At 46.8% G+C, this 17057-nt stretch overlaps 5 protein-coding genes across 5 annotated transcripts; 2 read left to right on the top strand and 3 right to left on the bottom strand.

Annotated features, from left to right (window-relative positions):
* Positions 1-302: 302 nt before the first annotated feature.
* Positions 303-1046, bottom strand: N7537_002488 (GNAT family N-acetyltransferase; the record flags this gene model as incomplete). The annotated part of the gene is made up of 2 exons (XM_056893546.1): positions 303-924; positions 1036-1046. The coding sequence occupies 2 exons, from the start codon at positions 1044-1046 to the stop codon at positions 303-305; spliced, it is 633 nt and encodes a 210-aa protein (XP_056758541.1).
* A 675-nt stretch (positions 1047-1721) lies between these two features.
* N7537_002487 (GcvT family protein) lies at positions 1722-4274 on the bottom strand (the record flags this gene model as incomplete). Its single annotated transcript, XM_056893545.1, has 1 exon — positions 1722-4274. The coding sequence occupies one exon, from the start codon at positions 4272-4274 to the stop codon at positions 1722-1724; it is 2553 nt and encodes an 850-aa protein (XP_056758540.1).
* Positions 4275-5687: 1413 nt separating this feature from the next.
* N7537_002486 (uncharacterized protein) lies at positions 5688-6502 on the top strand (the record flags this gene model as incomplete). Its single annotated transcript, XM_056893544.1, has 2 exons — positions 5688-6350; positions 6410-6502. The coding sequence occupies 2 exons, from the start codon at positions 5688-5690 to the stop codon at positions 6500-6502; spliced, it is 756 nt and encodes a 251-aa protein (XP_056758539.1).
* A 1915-nt stretch (positions 6503-8417) lies between these two features.
* Positions 8418-8972, top strand: N7537_002485 (kinase-like protein; the record flags this gene model as incomplete). The annotated part of the gene is made up of 1 exon (XM_056893543.1): positions 8418-8972. One exon carries the CDS (start codon positions 8418-8420, stop codon positions 8970-8972), a length of 555 nt encoding a protein of 184 aa, XP_056758538.1.
* Positions 8973-13130: 4158 nt separating this feature from the next.
* Positions 13131-14695, bottom strand: N7537_002484 (acyltransferase family protein; the record flags this gene model as incomplete). The annotated part of the gene is made up of 3 exons (XM_056893542.1): positions 14573-14695; positions 13887-14514; positions 13131-13834 (listed from the first exon to the last, which is right to left on the bottom strand). The coding sequence occupies exons 1-3, from the start codon at positions 14684-14686 to the stop codon at positions 13131-13133; spliced, it is 1446 nt and encodes a 481-aa protein (XP_056758537.1). The 5' UTR covers positions 14687-14695.
* Between the last annotated feature and the right edge of the window lie 2362 nt (positions 14696-17057).

Raw genomic sequence — 17057 nt, 5'->3', positions numbered from 1 at the left:
GTGCTTCGGCATCCTCGGGCTCTGGGGCCCGGTTGGGTTTATTACGTAATCACAGACCCGACAGCTGCCCGCACCGCCCCTGCCACATGGTCAATCTTGGCCCGACGCGCCTACTGGTGGACTGCAGATGTTCCAAGGTTTGACCAAAACATTCAGATTACTATTGAACTCTCTGGATCACAAATTCTGCATCTAGGGCGCCTCTGTCAATTTTCCCGCCGGAGCTTTGGTTGATGATCTTTCAGTATCTTCGCGAGGAAAGCCCACAAAACAGGTCTTGGGAAAGAAAAGAACCAATATCTCTATTCTCCCTTTACCTCATGTAAATGCTGAGCAAGCACTTGACAAGGCCACTGTCCTTCGATATTTAAGGTCTCGAATCGCTTAAATCCCTGAGACTCATAGTATTGGACCAACTTCCCATCGCCACCAGCATAGCAATCCACCCGCAGTAAAGAGGCTCCAGCCCCGTTAGCGAGGTTGCGCGCATGCTCCAAAAGACGTTTGCCAATCCCGTTACCAGCCCATTGTCGGTCTGTGACTAATAATCGCACGTAAAGCTCAGGCTCAGAGACAGGTGCCACATAAGGCATCCTCTCTCCAACAGCAAGTGCTCCTATGATAGATCCTGGAGCTTCTCCGTCCACAGTTCTGGGGAGTATATTGGACGGTCGACTTTGATCTATCGGCGTGCCATCAGCAACCTTGACGGCGAGCCAAAGGCCATGACCGGTTGTTGCAAATTCCTTGAGTTGTTCAGCACGTCGTGGATTCTCTGAAAACGGTCCTGCTCCCCACTGCCCAGTTCTGTCATGCGATACCAGCCACTTGACTGCGGTATCTAGGAGATGGAGGACCGCCGGAACGTCGTCCACTGTTGCCCGTATGATAGCAATGTCCTGAGGTCCACTATGAATAGTACTTCTAAGACTTTTAGTGAATATCGGTGAATGGGCTTGCGCTTTTGTTCTTCATTGATCCCCTTCTCATCTACTTCTTGTTGGGTGGGTTGACCCTGCGAATAATAGTACTTACTCTGACGCCATTTATGCAATCAATCAGAATGGATATGAAGAGAGGTAGTTGTAAAAATCGAATAGCCTCAATATACTGAAGATTTCAAGAACATCCGAACAAGGCATCACCCTGTTCTTATACCAATATTTTACTTCACTACGCTAAGGGAAGAGCCTCTCTCAACCGGTCTCACTTTCGGGCCATGTGTCCAAATCCCATTGGCTCAGACTGCTTGTTTCGGGGTATTAGCGTACGGAGGTCGGCTATGGTGTAAATAATCCATGTAGTAAACACCAATAAACTCCCAGCATTTCTAAGTGCGTCATAAATGCCTCGTGTTAGGTGAACACTCTAAGGGTGAAATATGGCTGAGTGGTTTGGCTATTGGCATACACGGGAGTGGTCTAATTGAATCCAATACCTTACCAGAGATGAGTATTGAAAGAAAGTATCATGGATGCGTCTAACAATTCACAGTAAAGCAGATTATCAAATATATACACGAGCAAAATTATCCTCTACAAAACGTCGGGTCTCCTAGATGGATTCTTTACTCCTGCTAGCTAGTCAACATTCATGACTATTTCTCCAGACTCTTCGCTATTGATTATAAAGTGAAGTTGTGCTACTGAAACAAGACTGCGCCATAATTATTGCCTAGAGATTGAAGAAATCTACTCTTCGTTTGAAAACATATATCATTATCAAAGTCGTGACCTGAAGGAAACTTGAGGTCCAATCGCCGAAGGCAAGCTATCCTGACTGAGACGATTCATCTCGGGGTCATAAAGCGACTCTGTCTCAACAGTCGCCTTGATGCGCTTTCCGAAATACTCAATCTCCACAGTCTCACCTTCACTCACACCCCCAGGAAGCCAGGCGTACGCGATCGGTTTTCCAATCGTGTACCCAAATGCAGCGGTGGTTACATAACCAGCCGCTTTGCCATTGTAGAAAACGGGCTCCTTGCCTAGAATCATCGAGCGGCCGTCATCAACCGTCAAAGCCCGCAGTCGCCGCAAAGGTGCTTGGCTAGAAAGGCGTTGAAGGGCGGCTTTGCCGACAAAGTCATCTTTCTTATTTGCGTCCACGGCATAGGAAACACCAGCTTCGAACGGATTGTGCTCTGTCGTCATATCCGCACCGTAGGTCCGGTATCCCTTCTCGAGGCGCATTGAGTTGAACGCACTACGGCCTCCAGCAATGAGTCCGTGCTGCTTTCCAGCTTGATAAATCGTGTCCCATAGGCGTTGGCCATTCTCGGCGCTAGTTTGGATTTCCCAGCCTAGTTCGCCGACATAGGACTTTCGGATCATTGTAACTGGGATACCCGCCAGAACTGCTTTCTTCAGACTGAAGTATGGTAGGCCCTTGTTGGAAACGTCGACCGTGCTGATTCCAGCGATAACATCCCGGGCTCTAGGACCCCAGAGTCCGATGCAGCATGTGCTTCCTGTAATATCGCGAACTTGGATCCATTTCCCTGGGATCCTCTGTTCCTGGACTCGAGCTTCTCTGGTAAGATACGCCAGGTCGGTTGCGGTGTTCGCTCCAATCTGGAACACATCATCCTCAAGTCGTAATACAAAGATGTCACCCCGAATTTTTCCATGGTCATTCAGGAGGAGAGTATAAGTAACAGTCCCTGGCTTAGTGGTAATATCACTCGTAGTCAAGCGCTGAAGTAGACCGACTGCCCCAGGACCTGACACTTCGAACCGATGGAAAGCAGTCATATCAAACATAGCAGCGGCATTCCGCGTCTTCCACGCCTCGGCAGCAGAGATAGGCGAGTGAAGCTGTGCCGACCAGGCATCCCGATCGACAGGCTTCCATGATGGCGGGAGAGATTTAACAAGATCTTTGTTTTCCTCATACCACCACGGCCGCTCCCAACCTCCAGTCTCGAAAAAGACAGCACCCAGCTCGCGCTGGCGGGCGTAGAATGGACTAACACGCAAATTGCGAGGCGACGCCCGTTGCTGAAGTGGGTGGATAATGTCATATATTTCAACAAAGTTCTGCTGTCCGGTCTCGGTTACGTAGTCTCGGTTGAGTTGGACTTCTTCGAAGCGGGATAGCTCGCATTCAGATACGTCGATCTCGGATCGTCCGGTTGTGAGGATTTGTGCGAGAGCTCGGGCGACGCCTGCTGAGTGTGTAACCCATACGGCTTCGGCTACGTAGAAGCCGTCGAGGTGGGATGGTTGGCCGAGCAGTGGGCCGCCGTCAGGTGTAAAGGAGAAGACGCCGTTAAAGCCATCCGCGATCTCTGTGTCCTGAAGAGCGGGGAGGAGGGTTTGAGATTCTTTCCAAGCTGGGTCGAAGTCCTCGGTTGTGAACTCGAGGCGGGAGGGCATGTTCTGTTCATCAACATCTTTGGGAGTGAGCCCTAGCGATGACGCGACGACGGGCATTGGACGGTGTCCGTAGTATCCAATGCCGTACTGGCCGCCATGTTCACGGTAGTAAAGACGCTTATCCTGGTGTCGCAGGATTGGGAGTGAGGCATTCATTCCATTAGGTAAGCTGTTGATATCTCGCCCAGCGAGAGCGGGTACTGCCGTAGTCTTTGCATACTGGTGAGCTAGCGGGAGCAAAGGAATATCCACGCCTACCATGGCCCCCAATTCAACACCCCAGAACCCAGCGCAAGAGACAACAATATCTGCTGGGATAGTGCCACTTGGAGTAGTGACTCCGGTAATACGACGGCCATCCCGCTCAATTCCCGTTACGGGAGTATGGCCTAGATAGCGAACACCGGCCTCGCTTGTTCGTTCGATGAGCAGCTGTGTTGCTCGGGCTGCTAGTGCGAGGCCATCAGTGGGGATGTGCAGACCGCCCAGCACCATCTCGTTGTTCAGATGAGGATACATCTTGAAGCATTCCTCAGCGCTGACTAGCCGGGCATCGATGCCCCATGATGAGGCATATCCATGTTTCCGCTTCAAATCCTCCAGTCGTGCGGGGGTGGTTGCTACTTCAAGACCGCCTACTTGATTGAAACATTTGTGTCCGTCCTTCTCTATCGATAGGAGCTTCTCGACTGTGTATCGCGCGAGGTGTGTCATTGTCTTCGAGGGGCTTGTCTGGAATACGAGTCCGGGGGCGTGTGACGTCGATCCGCCCGGCATGTGCAACGGACCCTGCTCGACAACAGTGATATCGCTCCATCCTCGAGAGACCAGCTCGTCGGCGAGGTTGGTACCCACGATACCAGCCCCAATGATGACAACTCGTTGTGAAAGCGACATTACTATATGATTGTTAATATGATACATCCAGTAGAAAGCGGCAGACACTCGTTCTATTTGTATATTCACATAGTTCATGAGTTGTACAATGTGTGACACTCTCGTACACTTGTTCCCATACCCCTCATCGGTGTGCGGTAATTATGTAGTGTATATTGAAGCTGAAGATAAAGATATTACGCCCCGCACGGGTTCCGGCGATGTAAAGCCGAAAATGCCAGTAACAAACACGGGTGGCATTTACCAGAAATCGGAATGGAGGGGTATAACATTGGCTGCCCCACATTGATATAGATAATGAAGCTCATCAGGTCAATGATGATTGGCGAACCAGCTCGATGTGGCGCTTTTTCGGTTGACAATGGATAACATTTCCTTTTCGGGTCACGGGTCCTAATTTTAGTATGAGGGGAAGCGTCATAGCTTTCTCACTATAGTTGGATTTTATTCATATTTATTTCTATAGACTGAGTAGTTATCCCGTCGTAGAAAGCTGGTATATAGTCCGCGGTTGTCCTTTCAAGGTTGGTTTTGAGGACTGATACTGTGTTTCAGGTGACAACAGACGCCGGAGTGGAAAATCAAATATCCGTATAATCCTCACAGGCGACGGAGTCCAGAGACATATATATTTCACCATTCAACCGATAGCTACTATTTGGATTTATTTCGATGTTGCATGGCAGTTGATACAGCGGCTTCGGTGTAAAACACAACGTCTATAGGGCAACGGAAAAAAGAGTGAGAACAGGCTGGAATTATGACGACTATGTACTGATCCTCCGGACTAACTCATCTACGGCCCTAGTCTTTACAGTCGAGCTTATCCCGAGGTCACTATTAGGTTCCTCAACGGGCCTTCCAAGACAAGAGATTGAATAGCAAACACGTTGGATTTAAGCAACAGTATCCGAGCTTTAGGTCGGGATCTAACACATCTGTATATATTTAGTTTCGAGCTAGCTATTTGTAGTAAAGAAAATAGCCGATCGGGCAATAAACTGTTAGTTGTGAAGCATTGTCATTGGCAGCACATTCCAACATAATGGACGAAAATGATGCAATCGCCATTTTATGGCCTCTGATTGGTCAATATGAAAATGGATGCAAGGGTCTTTTCGATGGAGGCGTAGAGTATACAAAGGGTTGTATATAGCTTCAGATATGAGATATATCGTCTACTTCTCTGTCTACATTCTATGAACCTTTCTAATACCAAATAATATCCTCAAAGAACAATGTAACCCCATACTATGCGGGGCAAAATAATTGACGTTCGGCTGGAGCCGATCGCCGGGGAACCCAACAAGAAACAATCCCTGCTTTTGGACTTTCACTCTTTCTCAGGACAAACTCCTCAGCTTGAAGACATCCAGCAATGTTATCGCATAGATTCCACGTCCATCTCTCATCATGATCGAGCCTGGCAAAGCCCTTGTTCCTGAGGAACCGCCTAACGCAATCCTGACCGACTCCCGCCCGACAGCCGACACCCGCGATAATGACCGCGAAGCATTAGAGCTCCATTCGATCCAAACGCAAGAAGACAACGATTTGGACTACTCGACCCCATCCGGTTCGTCTGGCGACGAGTATCGTGTGTCTATACATCGGACTACATCCCAAGCGGATTCCCGGCGTAAACGCGAAGCCCGCAATGGCCTTTGGGGCCAGATCTGTCGCTTCTGGACTCGACAGGTCATTATAACCGTGCCACAGAAGAGCAATCGAGATCACTTCGGCAAGTTGTACTGTGAACACGCTGTTGGCACTCTAACTGACATCACCAAAGCCCTAGAAAGAACATTCCTTGCGTACATCCGCACGTCCACGGTTATCGCTATGCAAGGGGTACTCGTTGCGCAACTTTTCCGTCTACAACGGCCGTCGCAAACAGTCGATCGCCTGTCGTTTCACGAAGTCGGTATCCCTCTTTCGGTTGCCTGTCACGTTGTGGCTGTTGTCGTCGCTTTGATAGGTGCGTTCCGGTTCTGGAGACAACAAAATGCTATTACTCGCGGGAAAGTATATGCTGGAGGGTGGGAGTTAAACTCGGTGGGAATTTTATTATTTATTGTAAGTTCTCCCTAGAACGATGCTCGGGCTCTGAATTCTAACCAACCCCCTACCTTCAGGTTATCTTGGCGAGCTTGGTTCTTATTGTTATCATCTCGATCCAAGTCAGTTTGAGCCCCAGTGCCCTGCCTTATCGAATATTATGGTCGTGAAATACCTTCTATGATTTTACCACACTGGCTAGACATGCATTTACATAGCGAAGGAAAAATTCACCCCAGAGATGAGCATCTTATTGAGCATATATAATTCTGACGTCATTATATGGTCCCCATATTTTAACCTACATTGCCGATCAAATCTGCCTCTCATTTGTGGATCACACTGTCATTTCTATCCCAGAGCGTTTCCATCATTGAAGTCAACCGGAATAGGTGTTGTCCAAGAAAGCTGCATGCGGAGCCAGCCAGTTGGTCTTCAATACCCAGCTATCCCACAGAACCACCCCATAGTTCCAAAGTGTCCGCATGTTAGATCTCCTAATAGACGTCAAACCGAACTCGTGCAGTGATGACCCTGGCATATCACTAATCCTTTACGCCGCTGCCAATTTCTGTGCCCTTCGATCCCACATGACTTGGGTGCTGGAGATGGACCACAAAGCTGTCATTTGCTGGTCGAATTAATTGAATACGGCGATGCGAAGTAGCCGATTAAAGCCATTGGTCCGACAGCTCGTCCACTGTCATCGTCTTTTTGAGGATTTGACTAGATTTTCCAGGACCAACGATATTGCAACTGGACATCCAACCCAGGGCTTGGTTAGAAGTCTACTATACATTTAATGGCAGAACAACATGCTGATACATAATCTGGGATATATCAGACTGCTGTTACACAGACCCGCTACCGTTCCGCCCGCTGGGGCAAGAAAAAAGAAGTGTACGTTGGATGCAAGTGTTTCGATTCAAGCACAATATCCTCACGGTCTCAGCCTCTACTTCCTACTGGAAGTAGACCTCTGCATAGCCCATAAAGCCCATAGCCCAACCCAACCCAACCCACTAATGGGTTGGACTTTGGGCCCACCCTTCGAGCCCATCGGCCGGCTATGGCCCTCATTATTACCCAAACAATACAAACATGCCAATTTATCGCAGCTGTATAATTAATGCATTTTTTTTCCTGTTCTTTGGGGGTATTGAAATTACCGTTCAAGCCGTACATGAAGCTGTACATAAATCACTTATAAATTAACTAATAGGACTGATTGATTTGATTTTATCTATAAGATATTAAGTAACTAATACTAGGAGGCCGAAAAGCATATTTATATACTACATACTAAGAATACTTATATATATCATCCTCAATTCGCATCCTCTTCCTCCCTAATATACGCAGTTGAGAAGAAGCAGATATTAAGAGAGAGAAAGGTAGGTTGGAAGATATAAATAAGAATCAAAATTGATTTTCATAAAGCTTTACTTTTTCATAAGAGGTACTTATTTTTAGTAGGGGTTTACATAGTAAGTAGAGGTACCATAAGTATTACTACAATTAACCATAGAAAGTGGTATCAATCCTCTATAGATAATATATATCTCTTCATACTAATACTTAGTAATTCCTTCTAGGTGCGAATTCATGGTCAAATTGGATCTTTTTGGGGTTATTTTGTATGAAATTTTGTATGAAACCTGGCATTATAATGCTAAAATCAGTATAAATCCACTTAATTCCTACTTCTTACTATGATAATATAATAATACTGAAGATATAGGTTGGTACCTGCGTAAAATACAGTTATTAATCATCTACTTTATGTATGCCAAGACTGTATTTGTGCACATAAATGGGCTTTTGATGGGCTTTGATGGGCCCCCATTAATGGGCTATGCAGAGGTCTATCCCTTATTCTGCACCTTGGCACCCTTACGCCGCTCCGCACTGAAAGTTATATCACGCCTTCCTCAAGAGGCTTTCCCTTTCTGGTCATTTCGTCATTCCTGTGGCGTCTTCTGATCTCAGGCTCGACTCATCACCCTCTTGAGTTTTCCTCTATTTAATCCCTACCCTTACAATCGACGACTTGCCCGACATAGGCACACCACATTGCGAAAAAGCATGGCGCTTCCCGAAGACATCCAACGAGCTTCGGTGATCGCCCTTTGTGCAAATCCGGTACCTGCCAACATTGTCAGCCAATATGGAAAGCGTGTTATCAAGATATCCGATCACGAAGTGGTGAAGTGGGGCCCGGATATAACGAAAGAAGAAGCCGATAATCAAAGGATAGCCTATGGGCTTGTGAATAGTCGCATAGTCCGTGTTCCACGCGTGTATGATTTCTTTTCTGATAAGCGGGGCTGGGGCTACATTGTGATGGAGTATATAGAGGGGAGAGTCATTCATCCATTGGAGGATTCAGCCGCCCTTCAAAAGGTTGTCGACGTGCTTGATTATTTTGCAACATTACGGCACACTAATCCTGGCTCTCTATGTGGAGGACCTTGTCGTGGGCTTCTCTTTCCCGAAACTGAAGATTTGCTATTCGATGATCTTGACGAGATGGAGAAGTGGTTCAATAGCCGGCTGTTGCCAGATAACCCGAAGTTGTCTTTCCAGGGCTGTAACCTCGTGCTCTGTCATTTAGATATCGCGCCTCGAAATATCTTGTAGCAAAAAGATGGATCTCTTTGCCTTGTTGACTGGGCATCCGCCGGTTACTACCCAAGGCTTTTTGAGTTTTCCGTGCAGTGGATTGTTGAAGGAAAAGACGGCATATTCAATTCCCTTCTCTTGGAATCGGTCAATCCTCTATCAGCCCAAGAGATGGCGCAGAAAATGTCAATCCTATGTGCTTGGCGAAACATTCAAAAGTATCCTTTGTATGTGCGAAGAAGTCCGGCTTCTTATGGATTGAAACTCATCCTACTCTAAGCCAAAACGGACATTAGAAATCAGTTCAAAGATCATCAGGAGATTTGATACCTGTGCCCCCCTCCAATGCCAGAATACCCACCCGAGTGGTATGAACAGGCTCAGGACGAATCCTTTTCTCCCAAAAGTCACACACTTGTCGCTCCTTCAAGCTCGGCTCCAGAAGATGGAAAACAAAACAAAGTCTATAATTTCCTTGCTCGCCATTTACGCTATCTGTGTTCAATATTTGTTCCACGCGGTAAGCTATCTGAAACTGACTAGCATCAGAGCTTTTGCAGACGGCTACCTACAGAATGGAATGACTACAGTATCGCAATCACAACATTCATGTCCGACCTAGGGCACTATTAGAACGAGCATTGCCTTTCTACGGTACTAAGCTATTATCCGTGCCGAACATCATATGAATGGAAGGTATATGGTTGTTACATATTACAGTACATGATGGGCCTGGAAGCTTCCTTTATAGCAATATCTGAGACGGAGTTTCGCTTGGTGAAACTGCCAGCTACGACTACGGGAACTGGGAACATAGGAGAGAATGGTTAAATGGATGAGTTGGTCATGAATGGGCTGGATGTTGTTTCGCTCGTCCATTGTATGTAATGGTGTTGTCAGAAGGATAATGTCAGCCATCTGGACCTTCAATACTCAGGCCTGCGTGTCGAAAATGTCATTTAGCACTGTCTTCCTTTCCCCTAACCTGATTAATACACATCTCTAGAAAGGCACCGAAATCTTGGACAGGGTCTTCGGTGTAGCAAAGGACTCTTCAATAGGATTCTAGTCCGTGGAGTACGGAGCCAAATAAACCAGTTTGACTCCCGCGTTGGGATACATCTCCGTAATTGGCTCAGAGTGATGAAATGATACATTATCCAGTACTATAATAAACCGGCTCCGGCCATCTTTCGTAGTGATGAAGAAGCTCATCGATGGAATCTTCGAACACAGCGGCATCCGTGGAGCCGAGAAAGAAACGAGAAAGCAAGATACCATCTTGAGAATGCGCAGGTCGGATCCGATAACGCTCGTCAGGATGGAATTGAGGCACTTGCCGAGGTGCTACACTGAGCGGTGAAAAAATTGAGTGGAAATCAAACTATGCACCTGATTCGATGGTGTATTCGCCCATCGCCTCATTTTACCTCCAATACCCTTTATATAAGCCCTGGTGAATATGATAAAAGATCACAGTCGCCAATTTTGATCAGAATTTTGTATTTCAATTCCTCTACGCTTACAGTACGTATTCCACGATATAAGTGTGCAATTTTCAACTTAGCTACTATGTACCACACGGGCAATCACGATAATTTGTGTGCGTGATTATATTTGAATCATAACCTTAGCCATATCTGATACTCGATTTGGATTGGACTAGTAAGCGGGGCTGGTGTGAAAATTGTACTATCCTCTATTCATAACTTCTAATTACAATTACTCGTGGAAGTGATCTCTCCAGGACTCTTCACCCAGAGACCGATGTCACCTACGAACCGTCTGGCAGCGCCTATCTTCACACCATGCGTAACAAAGAAACTTGGGTCTTGGTCCTCATAAATCTGCATGAGGTCGAGACAGTTCTCAAGGGTCACATCGCGTGCTTTGTTGATGTTATTCTTGAATTTCTCGTTGGTTACCCGCGACTGCTGCCATTCCGTATATTCATTTACAGCAACATCAAGGAACCCGTGGATCGTGATTGGTTCAATAGAGTCAGGTTTAGCAAGCACAGCTTTATGGATAGGCAAAGTAGACAATGATATTTGAGACGACCCAAAAATCCCTCCCACTCCCCCCAGCCTGTTGGAGGCTCGTGCTACGTTGAATTACCTGTACCAACAATGGGCGTATTGGTTGCAGTGTGTCATGCTACGTGGTATGAAAATCACGTCGGAGGAAATACCACACTATGAAGGGAAGCATACAGGGAGGATTGCGTTTTGTTTTTTCGCCATAACTTGAATTGGAAATGCCTCGGATGAGACACTTAGTATCAAAAACCATGTCGGGAGGTGAGAATTGAACAAACAGAGCTTTGTAGACGTAAGAAGTAGTCGCCTAGTATAAAGTTTTAGAGCAGACGAACCATGCCAAGACATCATATGATATTTATAGCCGCTAAACAAAGAAATACATGGCTATGGTATAGATTATACCTCGATGTAGACTAACCACTTTCGTATCTCACAACTCGGTGTTATTGTACTACATACGTATGCAGTCAATTTCATGGGATACTCTAGCGATCACGGATACAACATGAAGCTTAGCGCTGGCGTAACCATGGATTCTCTAAGGCTGATCACAGATCTGATGTTATACCCCACCGAAATTCCGTGCTCGTCACAAAAAAGTCATACGTACCCCTCATCTTATAGAGGTAGATTATTCGACGAAATAACCAAAGACCCATCGAAATAAAACTACCCCCCAGCTATCTCAAACTAATATCAAGCCGCGGAACAAAAATTGACCTGTACCTTCGGTCTCGGTTCCGAATAATCCATCCGAGACCGTTTCAAATAAAACAGCCCCATGCAAGTCCTGTAAGGCGAGATGATCATCCATGCGCCCAATTCTGCTTTCCGACTTTTCCGCCAGACACGTAGTGAACATCAATGATCCTGCCTCTTCGGGCATTCGGACCAAGACATCTCGAAACCACGCGTCCTTCTCGTAGAAGACACAGTATTGGATCGGCGGGCGATGCCTCACCGAAATACTACATGCTCCATACACCGTACTTTATATCAATCTATGTACGTTGTTGTACCTTATTGCAGGCCCAGCCGTCCACTCCGAACCGGACCCCCTCGGTCCGCTCGCGGAGCAAACTGGATCCCGCACCCAATGTTCAAAGCGGATATATACCGGATCTCGTCTCAGCTCAGCAACCCTGAACCTTGAAAATATGGAATAAGATTTCGTCAAGACGGCTCATCCTCCGTATGATAACCCACATGGTATCGCAGAAACCCACAGTGGGAATCACGAGGGGGTAGACGGTTCTCGGATTGGCAGATATGACAGGAAGATATACGGAGAATCGGAGGAGGGATGTGGACACTTGTCCCATTGCTCACAGACATCCCTCTCCAGAAAGCGCCCAGATAGAGTGGTATATGGTTATATCGGCAATTGGTACGAATGCGAATACTCGGTTAGGGTCTTGGCGCGCATTGGGCCGCTCGGATACCCTAGAAAGGCGTTGCTTTATGAGGGTGGGCTGCTTGGCAGTGGCGATCCAGCCTTATTCCTGGTGTTCGTATGGCTTGGCGGCTTTCAGGGGAAATGATATGGTCGATGTGGCTTGCTTTTGGTAATACCGTATTTGGATTGATTACTGTAGTGGGGTCTGGCGTTGGCGGTCTTATTCGGAATTAAGACTTTGTCGTGCCCCCTTTCTCTTCTTTTGGGTTAAGGTATTGAATGTTCAGCACGAGTCATGCGTGAGACTGGGGGCGTCTGGGCTTTTAGGCAAGCAGTGTGGCTGACGTGGTACGTTGGTACTTGCAAGGGTTGATTTTGGGATTTGGAATTTATATAAGTCATTCGGGTATTGATTTTTATGTTCATATGTACATCCGAAATTATCCACAGTCACCGATAATCCTCGGCTTGATTGTCTCCATTTCGTAGAGAAGAAAACCCGGAAAAGAGAGACGGGTAGGAAAAAAAAAAAAAACACCAATCATGATCTAAACAAGTATGATAAAAATAGGCCAAAAGGAAAGAATCAAATGGTGAATCATCGAAAGGAAATGCAATGCAAGATATGAGAAAGTAAATGTAACAGAGTGACATATAGACACTTGACAGGAAGCTCAGGCCGCCAGGGCATCGCTTCTTAAGAAATCATTTCCACGTCTTTACCACAACGCTCCAAAATTAAGCTGTCGGCATAGGAATGCTAGTCATGGGCAGTTGGGGTGGAGCTTGTTCACTCTCCTCGAACATCCACTTCTCCAATTTTTGCGCCATGCGCGCACAGAAGGGGTCAACATATCCAGTCCACAAAGTGGCGCAGAAGTATACCAACACGATCCAAGCCGGGATACTGATAGCCACGACCCAAGGGGCGCGAATGGGAATCCAGTGCGGGTGAAGAGGTTCGCCGTCCTCGCCGTAGATCGGGTTACCCTTTTCGTCGACGATATCACCGTCCCATGGCTGACCGGTGATTCCGTAAAGCATCCAGCACAGAACGGTGCGGAGGAGAGTGCCGTGCACGAGGTAAACGGCGAAACTCTGCTTGCCTAGCCAGAGTAGGAGACGGCTGGAGAGGAATTCCTTGGTGGAGGGTGAGATATAGATGGCGAAGATTATCAGGTCGACACCCAAGGCGGAGTAGCGTCTCCCGACGTTGACCTTCGGGGGGAAGAGGTAATGCGAGGCCTGTTCCATGTAGGTCGACCATGTGGCCCATTCAGGGTGTTCGCCGGGGTATGAGCAGATGAGGAGACCGAGGCAGAGGAGGAGGCCTGCTACGATCTTGCGACCCCAGCTGTGGCGTTCGACGAATTCTTTGAAACCGTTCTCATACGAGAGATCGCTGAGGAACATGCCGTAGACAGCTTGCATTTGGAAGGTTTCTGTTCCTTCGTTAGTACCAGGGTAGGTATTGAGGTTTCAAGTAGAACTTACCTGTGTTTTTGGCTGCATTCTGGTGGAAGTAGAGGTACATTCCTAGGTAGATGGCCACGCGGAATCGGAACTTGCAGAACATTGTTGCGCAGATAAGGACGTAAATCAACATAGATGCCTGGAGCAGCGGAAGCAAAGCCCACTGGTGGTCATCGTACGCCATATAGCCCGTGGTCCAAACTTCAAGGAAGGTCTTGAACAGCCGGACGAACTCCTCCCAGAAGGTAGGGGCCAAATCGACGGCTGCGTAACGACACCACCAACAGTCGGAGCGATTAGCAGCGATGAAGGCGCCAAACTGTGCCATGACCCATGAAATGAGCAAGGCGATGGTAGCAGGGAAGATGAGGCGAGGTGGGCGGCGGAAGGCACTCTTGCCAACCGATGTAAAGGATCCAAGGATATCGCCATTGCGGGACTGTTTGAGCGGCTTGAGAGCGCAAACGTAGCCAGTCAAGAAGGCGAAGATGGTGACACCCAAACGGCCCTGCCAAGGGATACGGAAGACGGGCCACTGCAGAATTCTGGGAGGTGTGTCAACATCGTCGCGGGGCGCGAAGAGGTCATAATCCCATGCTCGGGCAAGGTGGGTGAGGATAACTAGGAATGAGGCGATTCCACGGAGGCCCTATTGATTGTGGTCAGTAACCAGTTCCTATCCCTATAAGGCTGAGATGCGAACGCACATCAATCCACTTCACACTTTTCCGCGGATCACCTTTCACCGATGGATCTGCGGACTTCCAGGGAATGTTGTCCAATATGCGTGAGTAGATATGGTTGGGTTGTATGTACTCCATGATGAGTGTAACGAGTGAATGAGAGACCGAATGAGTCCGATAGGAGACTCGGAGTGTCTAGTGGGTTGGTCGGAATGGAAAGCCAAATGAGACCATAAACATTGAACGTTGAAGCTCTAAAAAATGCCAAAAAATAACAAGATGCTGGTATAAAGAGAGGTAGGGACCGGTAAGGTTAAGAGAGCCTAGAAATGCGAAATCTCCCCATAGATCGCAGAAAAGTTCAGAAGGAAAAGGGACCAAGATAGGAGAATGGGGTATATGTAAGAGAAATCCGAATTCATCCCCACGAGTCGAAGATCTTGGCCAGGCGGAAAACCGGTACGAGGCGAATGAGGAACTTGAGCTGGGGAATTTACAACATACAACTGTATCGCGTGGGGCTTGAAGTGTGGAGCCGTTTGGATAAATTACAAGGGCATTTCAATTATATGACGACACATGTAAATTATACATACTATTTATGAGATGCATAATTATAGTCCCGCTCGTTTACCGTATTCTGTTGCCTTCTACTCTGTAATTGTAGATGTAGATGAGAGAACGCGTCCAGAGCAGACACCTACATGTACCATGTGTATGTATATTGTATGTATCAATACGTAGTTACGCCGTCGGGGATGAGCATTGTCCTGCATACTCCGTATTCGGATTCCATACAAACAAGTGTAAGGGGGTGAACCCCAAGTAGCAGATTGAAGCTATCTCCAGCCTCTCACGAATTAAGCTACCAAATTATATAGAAGCTGACGACGCTTTGCGCATCAACGTGAACTAGTATGTAACCGACCAATCAACTGCTGTTATTTTCCCCATATGAACCATGGGCTAAAGGCCGCCTCAAATTACGCCAGATCTTGGCATTTCTCGCACGTAGCCCCAGTCTTCATTTTAATTCGTCAGGGTCATCCTCAGCGGCAAATCGGAATCTAGGTTTCGAATTGATTTCCTTTGTAATCCGGTTACGCTGGGCCTCTACCTAGGCACTAAAGGGGATGGAATTTAAGGGAAAGTCAACCCCCTATTTCCGCCAAATACGAAACCGAGGACCCTGGGCATGTTCATGGGGTACTACTCTGTATGCTATATGAGTATAAACTCCATATGAAGTATCCGTGTTGTGTAGAGTAAGGAGCAGATTCCAAGGTTGTACAAATTATCTGACACTCGGACTCCGTGAAGATCGCCAGGGCCCTCGGGAACTTCCCGATACCCCCATGAACACCGTTCAGTTTCAGGAATGGTGAGCAGGAAACTCTACAAAAACCACAACATTCTTGTTTGTTTTTGGAATGTGACACTTGGACTTGATGGATTTGAAGCGAAGGGATTTGAAACATACATCGCAACTGAATAATATCAAATTCATCCAATAATGCAAAGGAAACTCTTGGCTCCTACTAAGTGGGATTACTTATTCAGGTGCCACGCTAGACTATTGAAAAAATGGGTCCTTCTGGAATTTTAACGTGAAATTAATTCAACTTAGTATTTGTTTATTTGCCCTATGACAGTTGATCGTCACCTGCGTCTTATGTACTATTGTACTCCGTACGGAGTCCATTAACCTCGGTTCTCGACCACATGACAGTATACACAAGCAACGTGGACTGAACCTGGCTATTTTAAGTCCCAATCAACTTGCGTACGCATATCTACCATTTTGTCTATTATTAGAACCACAAATCAGCATATCATCTATAGGGCTAGGGGGGATATAGCGAACGTGATGCAAACAAAAAAAGAAAAAAGAAAAAATCCAAGCCCTATGGGGATCTTCTTCCCGCGCCTGTCAGTACAGTGCATCTTTGTCTGATCGAATGGGAATTATCTCGGTTCTTGGCGACCCATTTATTTTGACAAAATGCGAAACTTGACTTTCAGCCCTGGAAGGATTCATATAGAAAAGATCGTCTTTGTGGTCCGAGGTTAGAAGTTCCCCTGCATGGTATTATATATTATAATATGTGTGCGGGGGTGTACGTGATGGCTTTCCCTATGTGGCCGTCTATATCCCCGACTCCGAGATAGGTATTGACGTTTGGCATACCTCATACCTCATACGTATTATTCGGGGTTGAGATACCCTTTTAGCTGTGCACTTTCACTCCAAACCGTTCTAGAATCTCTATACACCGCCTCGTGTGGACCAATCCCCACTTTTATCAATTTAAAAAGATTTAAGGGTCGAGAAAATGATCGGATCTGGTTCTCCAAGGTATTGTAATTGCAGTAACAATACATAAAATACATCAGACTTGGCAAAGCCGGGTGGTGGCGGGCCAAGATCACGCAATTTTGGTTTCATCCCGACACATCCATTGAGACCCGTCTGAATTTACCCCTTAGTCAGGAGAAACTTGATGAGGGT

The sequence above is a fragment of the Penicillium hordei genome (assembly GCF_028827395.1).
Source record: "Penicillium hordei strain IBT 12815 chromosome Unknown utg000001l_segment0_segment0, whole genome shotgun sequence".
NCBI lineage: Eukaryota > Fungi > Ascomycota > Eurotiomycetes > Eurotiales > Aspergillaceae > Penicillium > Penicillium hordei.
Note: the sequence above shows the minus strand (reverse complement) of the source record. Positions and strands in the feature narration are given on the sequence as shown.